At 39.4% G+C, this 16,807-nt stretch overlaps 1 protein-coding gene across 2 annotated transcripts; it reads right to left on the minus strand.

The window, feature by feature from the left end:
• Window positions 1-2,460: 2,460 nt before the first annotated feature.
• Window positions 2,461-15,800, minus strand: vps37c (VPS37C subunit of ESCRT-I). 2 transcript variants are annotated; one of them, XM_053416834.1, is made up of 5 exons: window positions 15,305-15,800; window positions 14,799-14,908; window positions 11,623-11,794; window positions 9,698-9,780; window positions 2,461-9,149 (listed from the first exon to the last, which is right to left on the minus strand). In XM_053416834.1, exons 2-5 carry the CDS (start codon window positions 14,889-14,891, stop codon window positions 8,427-8,429), a joined length of 1,071 nt encoding a protein of 356 aa, XP_053272809.1. In that variant the 5' UTR covers window positions 14,892-14,908; window positions 15,305-15,800; the 3' UTR covers window positions 2,461-8,426. The 2 variants fall into 2 exon arrangements, with proteins under 2 accessions (XP_053272809.1, XP_053272803.1); XM_053416828.1 differs by having other exon boundaries at window positions 14,799-14,912.
• Window positions 15,801-16,807: the final 1,007 nt, after the last annotated feature.

The raw sequence follows: 16,807 nt of genomic DNA on the forward strand, positions 1-16,807 counted from the left end.
GGAGTCAGATGCATTTGAATTGACACAACTTGAGAAAATGACGGGTGTGAATTGGAGTTTGAATTTCCCTCGACAGGGATGACCTTCACTTCACACGGTAACAGTCTGCTCATATGTCTAAAATAATGAAATGTTAATATTACACAGACAGCACTTTGAAACGTTTTCTGTGTCAAATAGTTGGAGAGATGTTCATAATCACTCAAATCAGCACATACAGGAACTAGGACATTTATAACATGGAGACTACATTTTGAAAGCTTTAAGAACAGTGCATATATGACTATGTCTCTCTACGGTTAAAACATATGTTCTTTGGATTAAATAACAATTACAAATAGCTGGGCCTTGGAAACTTTAATTATTAGCATCTAAATTAAATATTGAATTATATGAATAAATCATGTTCATCTCTTATTTAAAGACGTGAGTTATTAATAACTCAGAATCTGTGATTCTTTACAAAGAGAGAAATGTGTGAAGTGTTATTTAGCTGGTACAGAGAGGTTTATTTTATTTTGTACTTTGTAAAATCTTGCTATATAAGTTATAGCAGTAAACTTTTTTTGTATTGTGAGAGTAATTTTACAGAAATAAACATACTGTGTTAATAAAATAAAATAGTATTTCCCTAATTTGGAATGAGTTAACAGAAATCCAGATTTTAAGTTAAATTAATTTGAAGCCTAAATTGAGACATAGGTTTGGAGCTTTTTGATTTCAAGGTTTTCGTTTTCTGAGATCAAAATTTGTTTTGAGCGTGTGAAGTAACAATAACCAACCTACTTCTAGTTGTACAACTGCAGACCTGAAGAACAAAACAAATCATAGGCAAACTTCTCTCTGATTCTTTGATAAGCTTTCATGTGTCATGATGAGGAAAGATATGTCTTCATGAGTCTCTGGTAAAATGTTCCTGCCTCAGTACGGCGTATAGATGTTGCAGTATTTTCAGTAAATAGTGTTGTAGTTAAAATCAGGTCTACTGTCTGTCCCTTGTTTGAAATCTTTCTGTCTAGTAGAATTCTTCACCCATCCAACAGAAAGCTCCTCCTGCAGTACTACTTATCTTATTCAAACTGTTCAAAGATCATAAAATGATACATATAGTATTCTGTATGTAGCTAGGTGCAAAAATACAAATAATTAGATTAAAGAAAAATAATCATAGATACAGTTACACCTTTGATTTATAGTTATAATTTCAGACGCCAAAAGTGGTTCCAATATCTGCATGATGATTTTTCACTGTTGGTCTTTACTCTTCTTAACGGTGTGACCTTGAAGTAAAATAAATAGATTTTATAGGCCAAAATATCTGGCAAATATATATTTCAATTACAGATTACATTTCCATGTAGCTTTCCTACATAAATTTAATGTAAAAGATACGTTTTCTATCATGTTGAGTAAGTGTGAATAAATCAAATAACTTGAGAATCATCAGGTTTAATTAAATAATGTTAAACCTTTACATAAATATACACGTTAACACAATTTATTTAATGAAATTATCTTTAAGTTATTTGATTTATTGACCCTAAATTCAATGTGATAGAAAAAACTTCATTAATGTGAACCTTTACATTGACCCTATGTAATAAAGTTACATGGAACTTTAATATGTTGTTGAAATACATTAAGTCAATAATAATTGTTTTGAGTGTATCCTATGCGACAGGGACACACTCACACATTTTTTGTGTGAATCTAGAAGGTGATCCAGGATAATTTTTTTAGCATTCTTTAACATTGTAATTGGGGCCTTTTTCAAGATTCTAACATTTCTCTGACATGTTCTTGGATCTAGATGTGAAAATCTGGAACATTTTAGGAACTGATATCTATGAGTATGTGTAACTTGGGGCCTATTGTGTTAAATTAAAGGAATGTTAGGCTTCGGTGGAGGTTTGTACTATTTAGGGCTTTGTAAATAAAATCTGATTTTATTTGACTCAGTCTCCTAATGACCTAGTGACCTCTGGCCCTTAGTTAAGTCCAGAAAGACTGGCTCGGCTGACTCTGGTTTTGACTGTAGGTGCTGATCATTGAACAGAATGCTGTACTTGACTTTCTCTTTCCCTGAGCTGGCTGATGCGTCACTGCAGCACGTGTTGTGTCAGTCGGATCCCTGCAGTTTGAGAAGTGGAGCTCACAGTCAAACCATTAATTAATGATTGAAGTTATTTTCTGTGTAAAAGTTATTTGATAAAAAAATTGGGTGAATATTAGCAAAAGTAATATCACAAATCAAATCAAAATAAATAAAATAATATCCTTGTATTGTGTCCTTGTAATTTTCTTATATAACCTTAATTTGAATATGCTTATATTTTGCATAATATAAATCTGTAGTAATGTACTAACTGGTGGACAGTTATTGCCTTTAATTCTAAATGTTCAGTTTGTGGTTTTTGCTGAATAAAATCCTCTAGTACGTAGAATTGAAGACTCAAAGCGTTTTAACTTAGATCCACTTCAGTTTAATTATTCACAACCCCCAAAGAATGAGAACAAAATACAAAAAGGCTCTTTAACAATCTAGTCATCATAATCATCATATAATTCCTCAGTATCGGAAAAGATACACCCATCTGAATGTTATTTCCCTCTGGATAATATTAATACTAGGCTATAATAGAACATCTCCCTTGTGCTTCTTCTAAAACAATGTAATAATATTATGACTGTCAGCGTCTCTGTGGGACACACGAAGTTCCTCAGTACAAACCCACTACATCATTCAGCTCTTAAAGACGGTCATGAAGAGCTCGTCATGCTCAGAGTATTTCAGTATCTTCATATGGAGCGGAGTCGTCTTGTTGTGCGGATGCAAAGCCGAATGAAGCCAGCTGGGACAGTGCCGTTATGTGTGTGTGTGTGTGTGTCTGTGTGTGTGTGGTGAGTACATGGTAAGACTGGAATAAAACCGAGTAGGCAGAAGTAAAGAAAATGATGTGAGTAGCGGTCCAGTAACAGGACATGAAAAAGGTATTATATTCTTCATGCACTTGGTTTCCTGCAGGCAGATAAACACACAAGTGTCCTCACTGTGAGGAGGTGGGGGCTTCAGGTGGTGCATGCACATTCACATGCACTATGCTGCCAGACTATCTGTCGGACCTGCTTTTAGATCTCATGTTTATTTATGAATGTTGGTGAACAAAGTCTAGTAAGGCTGTTTATAACTGGTATCGAATGGCTTATTAAAGGTTAACCAATCATTTACCAATTATTTGGGAATAGATAGAGCTGATCAGGAAGCCTCTGAGTAAGAGCATAGGGGCTGTTTAATTTCCAACATGTTCTTAGCAACTGACCAATCAACAGTGGGCCAACAGACAAACCACAGAAGACTGGGCTTTTTTGGAGAAGGACCAATAATTAAAACTGGTGCAGTAGTTGACAGTATGAGACAATGAATGTGTATGTAAATCTATTCTAATGGAGCCCAGAATTTAAATGTTATCGGCCAAAATATGGGCACTTTCACCAGTTGGACCAGACAATTCAATTCTGATATGATCTGAGATTTGAAATCACATTTTACAAATACAATGTACTGTAAAATACGTCAATTTACCAAATATTATATTATACTATGTTAAGTAGATCTTTCTAATCTGCATCATCACTGGGAACTCTGAAACACTCAGCTGTCACCATCTGTGCAGACAGGGATACGACACAGACAGTTCAAGTTGAATTTTAATGTTTGGATCCAGGACATAGCGCTCAATGCTTCAGTGACTTCCCGTTTACACAAATGACCGCTCTTTATTGGACAGTGCTCTTTGCACACATGGCTAAAGTTTCTCCTTGTTAAGACAATTACTCCGTAAATTGTAATGGTGAAACCTGATTTAATAAAGGTCCAGTCTGAAAGGAGTCTGCAGACCTTCACATACAAACTGAGCGATGGCTACATGAGGAGCTGAAACTGTCAAGAGATTTTTGTTGTTTTTATTTTAAAACCTCTAACTTATAAGATTTCATAACAAACTCATTTATTAAGCATTAGTATTATTATTAACCATAAGTAGAGCCTTAGTTACAGTTTATTAATCTGTTAAAAAGACTGGTTTGTGGTAAACTACAATTATTCTGAGGCAATAAGACTTCTTCACTTTATGCTGTGTTCTCACAAAATGACAAGCAGTTTTTCACGTTGTATTACTGGCGCAAGTTTGGCCGCAGCATCACCTGTGTTTACAGGCGCTACTTACTTGACCAATGCAAGTAAACACAACCCTTGTACATTCTCCTGTTCTGGGAGAAAAAGGGGAGAGGAGAACGACTGGAAAAGCCAGCGTCATCGTGTCTGGAACCACAAGACCACCAGGAGGCGCACACAGATCGGCAACTATCTTCACCTTTAGATGTCTGGATGTCTGCTGTTTCCAGCGCTAACTGAGGCAGACCAGGGGCCATTTTGATGACATGTTGAGTTTACATTCTCAATGCCGACTGGCATTTCAAACACATCGTCTTTTATTTTGCTCAAATTTAAATATTTAAACTCCGGGGCTCGGTTACATATAACAAAATAGAAGCCCCTGTGAACCCAAACTGCAATTTTTTCCTTGCCACAGGAAACAAATGTTTGTTTAATTCACTGATTGGAATTGAACATTTGTGTACACATGCCCAGGCCTTGAGGAGAATCGCATGTATTTTGCCTCTTTGTGTTGCCTGTCCCAAGTGATTTGAAATTGTAATTTCTTTGGGTCTTTACATGTAATCTCATCTTGTGAAAGTAGAGCATCGCGTTTGGTGTGAACACAGCATGCGTTAATCAGCACGTGGCGGTTTGGCCCAAACATCCACCCATGTGTCACAGCCTTTCTGCTGCAACACTGTGTGGGAGTGCAGCTAGTTTATCAGTGATCTACAAGGAAATCAAAAAATTTGCCACATGAAGGCTTTTATAGTACCATCTTGTTTAGTGATCTGTAGGAATCGTCCACTGTCCTCTTCAAACTAATGCTTTCATTTTTCACGGAACGCACTCAAGTGAAGCTCTGAATATGAAGAGACATAAAGTGGAGCCATGCGTCATGTTTTTATCAGACATAAATATGAGGAATGACACAGCTCTGACATCTGTTCAACTGGGACATTAAATTAAATATCTATGAGCACTTTGCGGTTTTATATCAATTATTTTAAATTGATCTGGGGATATGGTCAATAAACTAGAACACAAGCAACTTCAGTGACAGAAAAGACACTGTCATGAACGACTCACTGTTCCACCTAAGGTGATACTGCAACTGGGACATCTTAAGTACTTCAGCAGTGTAAAGTTGTTTCTGACAAAAGAGTCTAAATTCTTTGATAAACAATCTCTGACCTTCATTGTCCTGATGGAAAAAATGTACTTGCTGATAGAAGATGTGTTGCTATGCATGTTAAGCCAATAACTATTGTGGCAATACTGCCGTTGTCTTTACCATCTCGTCTTAGCGCACAGTTCCAGCTCCCTTCAATGATTCCCTTCTTCTGCTTTTGTAGACATAAAAGCACTAGTGTTAATAAAAGTGTTAATAGCAGTACAGTATTTTAGAGGCTGGGGCAAATTTATATTAAATTCAATCACTTCAACATACAACTGGTGTCATTCAACCAGAAGGAAAGCTGTTATATTCAGAAACTTTTGCAGCAACCAGTGTGTATGGTATAATACAGCTGAGACGAAATGTAAAACCAATCAAACATGATTAGTTTGATGGTCATTCAGAAGTGTATAGACTTTAGACAGGTGGTATCAACTTCTAAAACGTCATTAAATGATCACTCATCCGTTACCTAGATTGCCGTTCCAGGGGATATTATTTGAGTTGATTCATTTGACACAGAACTGAACGCCAACTTTACATCTTCTCTCTCCATTAATCTATACAAAACACTTGTTTTGTGTGAATTAGTAGAAATAAAACATTTTTCTTCTGATAATCATTGTCAAGCATCAGTTCATGTTCAACAAGAAGGTTTGGGGAGGAGGAGAGTGATGGAGAGTGATGGAGAGTGATGGAGAGTGATGGAGAGTGATGGAGAGGAGGAGTGGACAGACAATGTGGTGAGGCTGAGGGGGGGGGGGGGGGGGGGAGCAGCAGGTATCATTGTCTCAGGTATTCTGTGACTCCCCCTACATATCAATCACACAATCTATATTTCACTAATAACACCTCAAATACACAGAATACTTTTTCATTTTTCTGTCTCCTAGCATTAAATGACACCATGTATCAGTGGGGATTGCAATGTCTAATGCACCTGCCCAATAAACAGTACTGTATATTGGACAGGTGGACAACCTAACATGTAGCAAGCATCTGTCTTCCACACCATCACATTCTGTAAAATGGTACAAACATGTGTCAGAGCTCCCTCTGTGCCTTGTTATTTTTATGGAATTAGCTAAATATATAAAAGATATGGCACCATAGACAACTAAGGACTGAAAATAAAAAGCTCCCCTCATGTCCAGTTGCCATCTTTATCTGGGTAAAGGAAAGGAGACTGTAGAGAAGGCTCCAAATGTTTAACTCGCTGCCGAAAGGAAGGAAAGGTTTGTTTAAAACGCTGTATTTAGGTTTTGAACAAACGTTCTCTTACCTTAAACTGCAACAGTTATTTTTTCAAAACTGACAGTGGATTAGCATTATTACTCTGCTTATTACTCAACTCAGGGATGTCTTTCAAAAAACCTATTTTAGCATAATGTGTTTAGTCTTTCCAACCAAACTCCAATCTCATCAGCCTTGTTTTGAGCAGCAGCAGCATTGAGAGAAAAGGGTCTGATAAAGCCTCTATCGACTGCCTGCTCACCAGCGCAAGTCACATAGATAGCACTGTGTGATCATGTTTTTTCTCAGAGGCCAGTAGAGCTCAAACAAAGACCTACAAGAGGGGGGACACTGCACACTTGAATGTAGGACTAGCATGCCCTGTGGAAAGCACATGGAGGCTTAGAATGTATGGTTTAAAATAGACCTGGGGTCATTTCCAAACCTGCTGTTGAGGCTGCTCAGTAGCTCTCGCTCAGATCCTGTCAAGTCCTGGAATGAGACTCTAGTGTGAGACATTTATTGTAACAGTTACCATCTCTCCTGCACAACATGAATACAAGCTGAGCTGACACTGGAGCCACAGCACTCTGTTATTGCCAGTCTGAGCTGTAGGAACAGCAGTATCAAGGCTCACAGTTCAACTGGGAAACACACATTTGCACCACTGACCAATAGCATCCTGTCTGGACAGAGTTCAGCTCTGATTAAACTGAGTTTAATTCAAGGTCCTCTGTCAGAGCATGAACTGCTCTACAGAGATATGGTACACACGCGGCCAGGACACATCAATCAATGATACAAATAAATATTTCCCCCGCTACGATCTGATAGGTTCCTTTACATCTGAGAGGTTTTTTAATCTCTCTCTTTTGTGAGATGATGATGAGAGAAAAATAACCTTGTTACACAAATGTTGTTCTCTCCAGTGGTTCTGCTATTCTATCTTCTGTGAGCAGTCACTTTATCTCCACACAGTCTCTCTGGGGCTTCACAGTGATGTTTGAGTTTGCTGCTTTAAACAGCCTCTGTCAACAAAAAAATCAGACAAAACAAAGTAAAGTCTTCTTCTTTGGTTAAAGAAAATAAAGGGTTACAGATGATTCTTGTGTCAGTGTGAATAATGACATTCACCTGCCACAATTATGTTTGGAGTAGCTAAGTGTGTGGAAGAGCTAATAAATGAGGCAGCAAAAGCCGAGAAAATGATTCCCTCGAAACCCTGTCCTTAAATTAACCTAGTATAAGAGCCATAATGTGTGCCAGCCGTTCACTTTCCCATTTTAACTGCTTTGTATGAGCCCTATGGAGGTGAAACTGGGACGGTTACTGGAAACTGATGTCTTGTTACAAAGACCGATTTCTGTCATGCATTTGTCTCAAGGGGAGTAGACTTGTGTGTTTATAAGGTCTTTCTGATTGCCCAATAGCAACACACACACTTGACATGGAAGGGGAGAATGGGTGGGTGGGTGGAGAGAGGGAGTGTATGAAGGGACAGATACAAGTTTTTTAACATTTTAAGACAACGTAACAACCTGAGACTAGTGTGGGGGAGTGGGGGGGAAGTAAGGTGACAGAGAAAGGGAAGAGGAAAGAGAGAAAGACAGATATCAACAGACTGATTTTCAGAGAAAGAGAGAAATAGTGCAACAAAGATAAGTAAAGCAACACTTCTTGAATCTGGGAGCATGGGAGACAGGAAGGGGGGGTAGAAAAGGTAAAAAGACAAGAAGGGGACAAGGACTTTGGGTAAGGGGATAGAGAGCTCAGGGAGGGAGGGAAGAAAATAAGGGGGAGACAGTAAAGAAGGGAGGAATTGAGAAGAAAAATTGAGACACAGGAGCAGTCGTGCTTTCAGGAGTATGGCTGTGGAACTCCATATCCTGGTCTGTAGATGGGTCGCCCCGTTGGTGACTGAGAATTGGAATAGGGGGCCCCTGCAGGGTAGCTGTAGCCGCCGTAGCTGTAGGAGGCCGGGTAGGGGGCAGGGCCACTCTGGGGGTGACTTGGGGTGTACTGGCCAAATGCTGAGCCTGGGTGTGGTGCAGGGAAGGAGGGCTGAGTAGGGTAAGGGCAGGTGGCTGATGCCGGAGGCCCAAAAGTGGGCCTGGGGCCGTAAGGTGAGCCGGAACCTGGGTAAGGAGAGAATTGTGATGGTGGATTGGCTGGGCCAGAGGCTGCTGCTGCTGCTGCTGCTGCTGCTGCAGGGGGGGCATTGGGTGGGGAAACAGGGTATGGACTGTAGGGTAGGCCGGGGCAGCACCCTGCAGATGAGGAGGCCGGCTGAGATGCGTTTTGGTAACTGGAGGACTGAGGGTTGGAGTTCGGCTGCTGCTGATTTGTTGTTGTTGTAGTTGTCGTCTGTTGATTCCACGGTGAGGGCGTGGCAGCAGGATCCTGGCTGATGCCTGCTGATGATGTCATGGTGGAGGGATTGCCCTCGCTCCTCTGCCGCAGGATCTCCTGGAGTTTCTCTATCCGTACTCGTCTTTTGTGAGCGAGGGAGCGCAGGGAGAGGAAACGGTCAAAGAAAGAGTCAAGCGGAAGAGAGCCCTCCAGAAACTCATCAGCTAGAACCTGCAGAGAGACACATTTACCCAGTAACAGTGATGGTTACTAAATCAGCATCTTAAAGTAACTCCCCTAAGCACAAACTGGTCAGATCAACCTCTGACTGTCCAATGGTCTAATAGGCAGCTCTTCATTGTGAATAGGTCCTGGTATTGCAGCCCAGTGCAGCTCATTGTCCGACCTAACTGTTATCTGCTAGTTATTATTATCATAATACATTACTAAATAATAATAATAAATGAATACAGTGCTGTAAAAAAAGTATTTGCTCCCTTTCTGATTCCTTTTAGTTTTGTATATTTGTTTCAAATCAGACTAATTTCAGAATTAAGCAACAATGGACTATTATTCTGGTGCAAAACCAACAGAACAAATCAGGAAGGGGGAAATACTTTTCCAAAGGACTCGATTCAAAATAATTAAAAAATCTTAAAAACAATGACATTAAAAATGATTGCAATACTAAGATGAAGTGATTTTTTTGTCTCACTCCTATTGTCTATGCATAACTTGTGTTCACGTGTGTGTACAGTTGTTGACAGTTATGCACTCACCTCTGACTCTGCCTCTGTTTTGCCGCCCTCTGTCTGTAGTCTGGAGAACAACGCCTCTGGAGACACCTGACCCACTATACCATCTAATGGGGGAGGACACAAGCAAAAGTAAGGAGGAGAGAAAGAGCGAGAGAGCAAGACCAAATTACGTCCCATCAGGCAACAGGAAAAACTGGTTCTGTTCATACGGGTCCGGGTACAGGTTTACTGAATACAGACAATTAGAATCATGAGCAAGTATCATTGGCATCAACAGTGTGGAAAAAAATGGGTGCGTTCAAGTTGTACTTGGCAACTACAGGAGTGGAGTAAAAATGTATCAAGAGGATGAAAATATAACCTTCAAAAACATTGTTTATTTTACTGCGAAAAACTCCTGGACTAGACAGTCTGAATATCATAGTGTAAAGGGGCAATGTATAAATACAACCTAACTGTCAGAAGATAATCAAATAGGTTGAATCACATACAGGGCGGGGCGATAAAACGCTAAAGATAATTATCGCGAAATAACTTTTCTTCGATCGAAATATAAGACATGGTCGATACAAATTTGATAGAACTTATTCCATACATGTTTTGACACGAACAGCCAATGATATTAAGAATAGCGCCGCACCGAACCAATCTGTGGCTGGAACAGAGTTACAGGTTAGGTTGACACATACAGCGCAGAGCATGGGAGTAGCAGTCGGCAGCAGCACACATGCTAATGTTTGGACTACAGCAGCGGTGAACATCAGTACGTCAAGAGTGAGATAAGAGAAAATGAAAAAAATGAAAAATTATCTTTGATATGATTATATTTAATATCACCTAACCCTGAGTTAAAGACTAATTCAGACCAGGGCCCCCCCAAAAAACATTCATCAGCCAAACCTTGATGACATCCGCAGTAAAATGAATCCAACATAGTGCTAGAAAAGACTATTAGAAAAAATCATAATCACTACATCTATAACCACAGCAAGACAGAATGGGTTTCTGTTCACATGTCTGTGATATCTGATTAACATGGCTTTGCTTTCTAGTGAACTGCTTTTTATTTGCTTAGATTATTAATGGAATACAAAGGGGCATTTCACAAGGATATGGAGGAGATGTTAGGTTCGGGATTATCATAAATAAGATACGCAAACACACAAACGTGATCACTAGAGGTTTCAACCCTAGAATTGGTCAGGAGGAGGCGGAGCGAGATTTGACGGAGCCGCCTCGCAATTCTCCTTTTCTCTCCATTCTCTTCTTCCGACAACCTGTCAATGATCTGAATATCTTCAATTTATTATTTAGGGCAGCAGGGCTCCCTCCGATTGGCAGAATATATTGACATGCAGAGCTTGAATGCATTGCAAATGGAACAGAATTTATCGCAATCAAGATGTCTTTTGCAATACGTAGATCGCGCAGGTTGATTACCGCAATGACGATAGATATTACATATATTGTGCAGCCCTATGTTACACCATGTTTTTAGCCTAAATGTCTGCTGTTATCCTCCTCATAGTTACTGCTGATCTTGCTGACCTTGAACTGCGAGTATTGCGAAAACTCGCTGCAATAGCTGCAGTTACTACAGCAGTTACTAGGAGGAGTAGACCAGTGGAACTTTATGCTCAAAACATGGTGTAAATTATGCAGTTTCGAGTCAAATTTGAATGTCAGCGCTTACGGATGCTTGGATTACGCCACAGGAGCAGTTTTTCGTTTAAAGATGTGGTAACCATTTACTTCAATTGTATTGGATTTGGCTGCAACGCTGTTTACCCCTGAAACTCCAATGGTGTTTTCATCCTACCCTCCATTGGCATTGCGGAACTTTCAGATCAGGTACAATTTCTGTGTGCTTCTTTCTTTAGAGCCACATGCAGAATTCATGTTTGACATGAAGTCTCTGTTAAACAAATTGTTTTAACATGTCCCACCTCTCAGGGAGCAGTGCTGTCTGTAGGTGACTCTGACGGCCTCTAATTGAGAGTATCTCTCCACCAGCCCCTCCTTCTGTGACTCCAGACGAGGCCTCATGTCTAGGTTTTGCTCAGCAAGGCTGCGATTTGATGCCAGCGCCATTTCTCGCTCCAGCTGAATGTTCTGGATCTAAAGTGGAGAGAGATAAAAAGTTAACATTTTAAGCAGTTTGTGAAGAGGGATTATCATAAAAGTATTTAGAGCATATTATGTGTCATAATGAATACAGTTCAATCAAAAGTATATTTTTAGTATCCCATGAATAATAGTATCAACCAATCTTGAACACTCCCAGTCCTGGTGGGTTGAGAACAAAGTGAGGCTCTTAAGGATTTGAGGGTGGTGATTTATCATGTGAAATACAATTTAAAAAACTGTAATCCTAATTTATGGTACTCTTTGCTTTGGGTCTCATCTTACACTATTAGCAGGGTTGCAGGGGTACACATGTCTATGGAGCTTTTTCGGAATAGGTTACATAACACTGCTGACTTCAGTTATTGGCACGATGTTCTAGAAGGAGTCCAAAGGTTCTGTGACATGTGACACCTGGTGTTCAGAGGGAGTGTCACAGCAGGATAGGCTGCAGCAATGATGAACTTTAAAGCCAAAATAAATGTAACTGTCAATGTCATAATGTGATGATGATTTTAGGATGGTGCCTCAGAGTTAAGCATTAAGACAAACAACTGTTGAGTATCCAGCTACATATAGGGAGACCTATTTGGATACAGCCAACTAAATGATGCATAAAACATAACATTTATAAGAGCACTGAGCTAACGGTTACACTGAAGCAACTTAAAGCTAACTCTGATCAACAACAAGTTAGCTTCTCGGCTTGACTCTACTTATTATTCAACTTGCAAACTATAGAAAGAGAGAGAGAGAGAGAGAGAGAGAGAGAGAGAGAGAGAGAGAGAGAGAGAGGTGCAAATTAAGGAATGGTCTTTTATGTTATTATGTGACGTGTATCATATAAGACTGGTGGGACAAATTAGACTATGGTGAATGCTAGTTGAGTTAATAATGACAAACACTGTTTAGGCCTGTTGGTCTTTTATTTTCTGATTTGTGTGATACTGTGCAAATCCATATTATATTGTTCTGCTGCTGTTTACACAACTTTTAACCCCTGTTACATTATAAAATTGTTTTTCAATTTTCAAGCCTTTGTTATTACACATTATTATATTATTAATCAAAATAAGAGTGACCCTTATAAAATAATACTGACACTCTTTATATTAAAATTTCAACTGAAAGGCTCGAGATAAATCAGTCACACCACACATAAAGGACTCCCATAAACACCTGGGCATTGTTAAACCATGTTTACCACCCTACACAAAGTATACAAAAAATTTAAAATTATATAACTATAACTGTACCCCAAAACTTCCAGTATTACACTGTTCTCTTGTGGCTCTCATCCATATTCTCTTTGTGCTGTCTCACACCAGTCTGAAGGATACTTTGTTATTATACCTCGACTCAACAGTCAAAATGATGTGCATGCAACATGAGCTTTACTCTTGTACTCATCGGCCTGCCACATCCAAACAGCTCGTTGTCCATAATTCTACACCAGGCATGTTAATATCACAAGTTACAACCTCAAACATATTGCACCTTAACCTCTACCATCTAATTACTTATCAAATTATAAACAAAAGGAGGGGGTTTATCTAATGACACCATGATGACTCACTGACAAAATGTGATGACTTTGTATTGACTTCAGTATTTATATGAGTAGTTTGGTTCTAACACAAGTGTTAAGCAGATACATGGTATGATAACCATTCATTTTGATACTGTGGTATTCAGTTAAACCACCACTGCAATCTTAGTATATTGAGCAGTGTATGAATTAGTTGTATTTAATAAATAGTGCATCTAGTTTTTAATTATTATTTAACAATATCTGCTGAGAAGAGATAATTATTTTTTTACCTTTTCATACTCTACGATTGTAATTCTATTGACAATTATTTTCTGAACTTGTATTTAATATACATAAATACTATTTAATACTTGTGCCATACATTCTTACTTTAACTGTACATAATCAATGTCTGTGTTACTTACCTAAATGCACTCCGATCACTTTAATCATTTAGTATTTATCTACGTTTTCAAAGCCGTTATCCTGATCATCGACCTTTAACATTCATATACACTCCTCTTACTTTATAATTTAAGCATACTGCAGGTATTTTTAACTGTCTGTGGACATTGCACTGATGTCATGACTGTTTCAACATGCTCTTTGTGCCTTAGAATTTCCATCTGGGGACAAATAAAATTGTTTGGAATTTGAAAGAGTTCCCATTTTAATGTATTCCCTTAACCTACAGTATGTCCTCAATGTTGGCGGGGAGAGAAACAGAACACTTTGCTGGATATGGGTATAAAACCAATATAGGTTTACGTCACAGTAGTCAAGTCAGGATTAAAAACTTCAATTTACTCTTTGAGAAATCATGTTTAGTCAATATAAACCTTGGCTGTTTTTTGCTATAGAGAAGCAGATGTAAGAAGTGCAAATGTGTGTGGTGGTGTACACAAAACAATTAGGCAAAGAAAACCGAAGATGTTGCCTTGGTTGCCAAATTCTATTAAAATTGACCCAGAATTTAAAAGTGTATGATATAAGCTGCTGACTTCCCATTTTCTCGACAGCATTCAGGAGACTTGCCTATTGATCCAAGCTGTACGAAGAGCTCCAAATGTGAATCACTCAACATTGTCTGTGGGGAAAATCAATGGGACTTATGGACTGCAATAGCTCCTCTCATTTCACAACTCCATTTGTTAAGTTATGTCCATGAGTTTGTGTCTGGGTGTTGAACTGTTAGTTTGTTACTGTGAGCTCAGTATATATTATAATATATATATTTGTCGCGATACAAACAAATGGTCAGTTTGGGATTTAGATTTATTAGTATGAGAAATTGGGTGTGCTAGTCATGTGATTTGAGAGGCTCAGCCTACTAAATGCTCTGCAGGGCTTCAGCAGTGTAAAGCACATAGTTGACTTATCAATGAGATCTTTCATGTGAGAGACGAGCCCATCTGAAGGCCTGACTGGAAAATAGAAGTCAAGTGGAAAATGAAGCATCATTTTTACCTCGTCGGACTCCAGGGCCATAGACTCCACCCTCTCCGGGTTATCCAGAAGCTCCTGTAGCTCTGATTGGCTCAGGTCCTGGAGCTTCTCCATTTGATTTGCCAGAGTGGCTGTCTGTCACAGAGGAACCAGGAAATAAAAGTTAAAAACAATGTTTGGAAACAGAAAGTGAGCAGTCAGAGGCCTAACTACAGAATGTTACTGTCCCTAACCTTAAGTAGATGATTATTCATTATTAATCATTGACTTATCAGGCTATTCATGACAATCTTCAAAACACATCACAGCACCTAGCTGCTCCTTCACAAAGTTCCCACTGTGCTGCTGCTCTCTGACGATTGTTATAATTCCATACATAAACAAGTAGCAGTATGACATGGCTAATGGCTAGCTAGCATGTTTAAACCATCCTGTGGAGAAACAGTGGGGGTGAGTGACAGCAGGCCACGGAGCAGAACAAGATGTTCGCCAGGAAGAGAAAAGGCTGTAAATTAGCTGACACTTACACGATGCTAGCAAACCAAATCCCGCCTGACACTGCACCGTCGTGACATCCAACAGCGCCTCGGTGTCCACTGACAGCTGACGTGACACGGCCTCAGGATCTTAGACCTAACCTCACCCGCTCCGCCGGCTCGATAGGCTAGCTAGCTACACAGAGAGGTCTCGTGTTCGCCGACGGTTCCGCGTTGAGCGATCCGATGACAACAACAGTCGGAATGATCGCAATGTCAGCCAGGCTCTCAGACGCCGTGAACTTCGAGGGAAGCCCGGCGGTTTGACGATCAAATACGGAGCCCAGGGTGACACCAGTCGGCCCGAATTACCTCAGCCAAACGCCTCTGGGTCCCGGTAAATGTTATGTCACTGAATACACGAGCCCAGTTGACAAAACGAGCCTGAAAAGCGCCTAATATTCGCTAAAAAGAAGAAAGTTTCACTCCACACTGACAGAAACCGCCGCCATTTTAGGAACCATCCACGCTCCCTGGTTTGTGGGGATGTTCGATCATAACAACAAAAAATACGAAACAACACAATTTAACTAAAATTATCTTTTTATTAATACATTTTTAATACTTCCTTTTTGTTGGCACATTTACGAGTACTTATTTGATCTGTGGAGGTTGTGTGTCAGCTTGGCCCCCACACAGCAGGTCGATGGTGCCGTCCTGTGTTCAGCTGATATAAGGGAAACCCCTAAAGTATGTGACGGTAACGTTCAAGCTGCTGCTCAGTGTAGAACATCTGTCACCAGCCAAGGCTCCAGGTATAAAGGCCCAATAAACTGTCATAAATCACTTCATGAATAGCTAATACTTTATTTAGCAATAATCAGTTACTACTGAAGGCATGTTAGATTGACGTAGAACACTGTAATAATGATGCTTTAACGAGGATACATGATTTGATTATGTAATACCTATACTGCAGACCTGATAACTTGTTATAAAGTGTGAATCCCTTAGTGTTTTTCATTGTTTTTTACCCACATTTGTAACTCAATGAATAGAAACTCACAGACATCGTATTACCAACACATTCAAAGGGTGTAAATGCAAATAATCATTTTAATAGATGAAGTTTGCTGCAGAGCAGAGGTTCTCAATTTTGTCTACAGCCAAGGCCCCCTCACAAGATGGAAAATATCCCATGGACCCCCTAATGTGTCCCTTGACACATAGCCTATATGTTTCTATACTTCTGCTTACTCACGTGAAAGAACAACACATGATAAATATCTTAAAGAGATTTAAGACTTGTATTAAATTCTATTAAAATTAAATAAATAAACCAGCCAAAGTCTCAGAATGGTGTAGGGTAATATCCAACCTCTTACCAATGGAGTATTTGAGATATTGATTTAGAAGTAAAATGTGTGTGTTTTATCATATGGGTTCCATACCTAGATCTTGTGGGACCCAGATTAGCCAATATTATGGAAGGGGCTTCCTAAACAAAGGACTGATGGCTAAATGCTGAGGAAAATTCTTGTTTTCCATATGTTT

The sequence above is a fragment of the Pleuronectes platessa genome, chromosome 3, assembly GCF_947347685.1.
Source record: "Pleuronectes platessa chromosome 3, fPlePla1.1, whole genome shotgun sequence".
In the NCBI taxonomy this organism is placed as follows: domain Eukaryota; kingdom Metazoa; phylum Chordata; class Actinopteri; order Pleuronectiformes; family Pleuronectidae; genus Pleuronectes; species Pleuronectes platessa.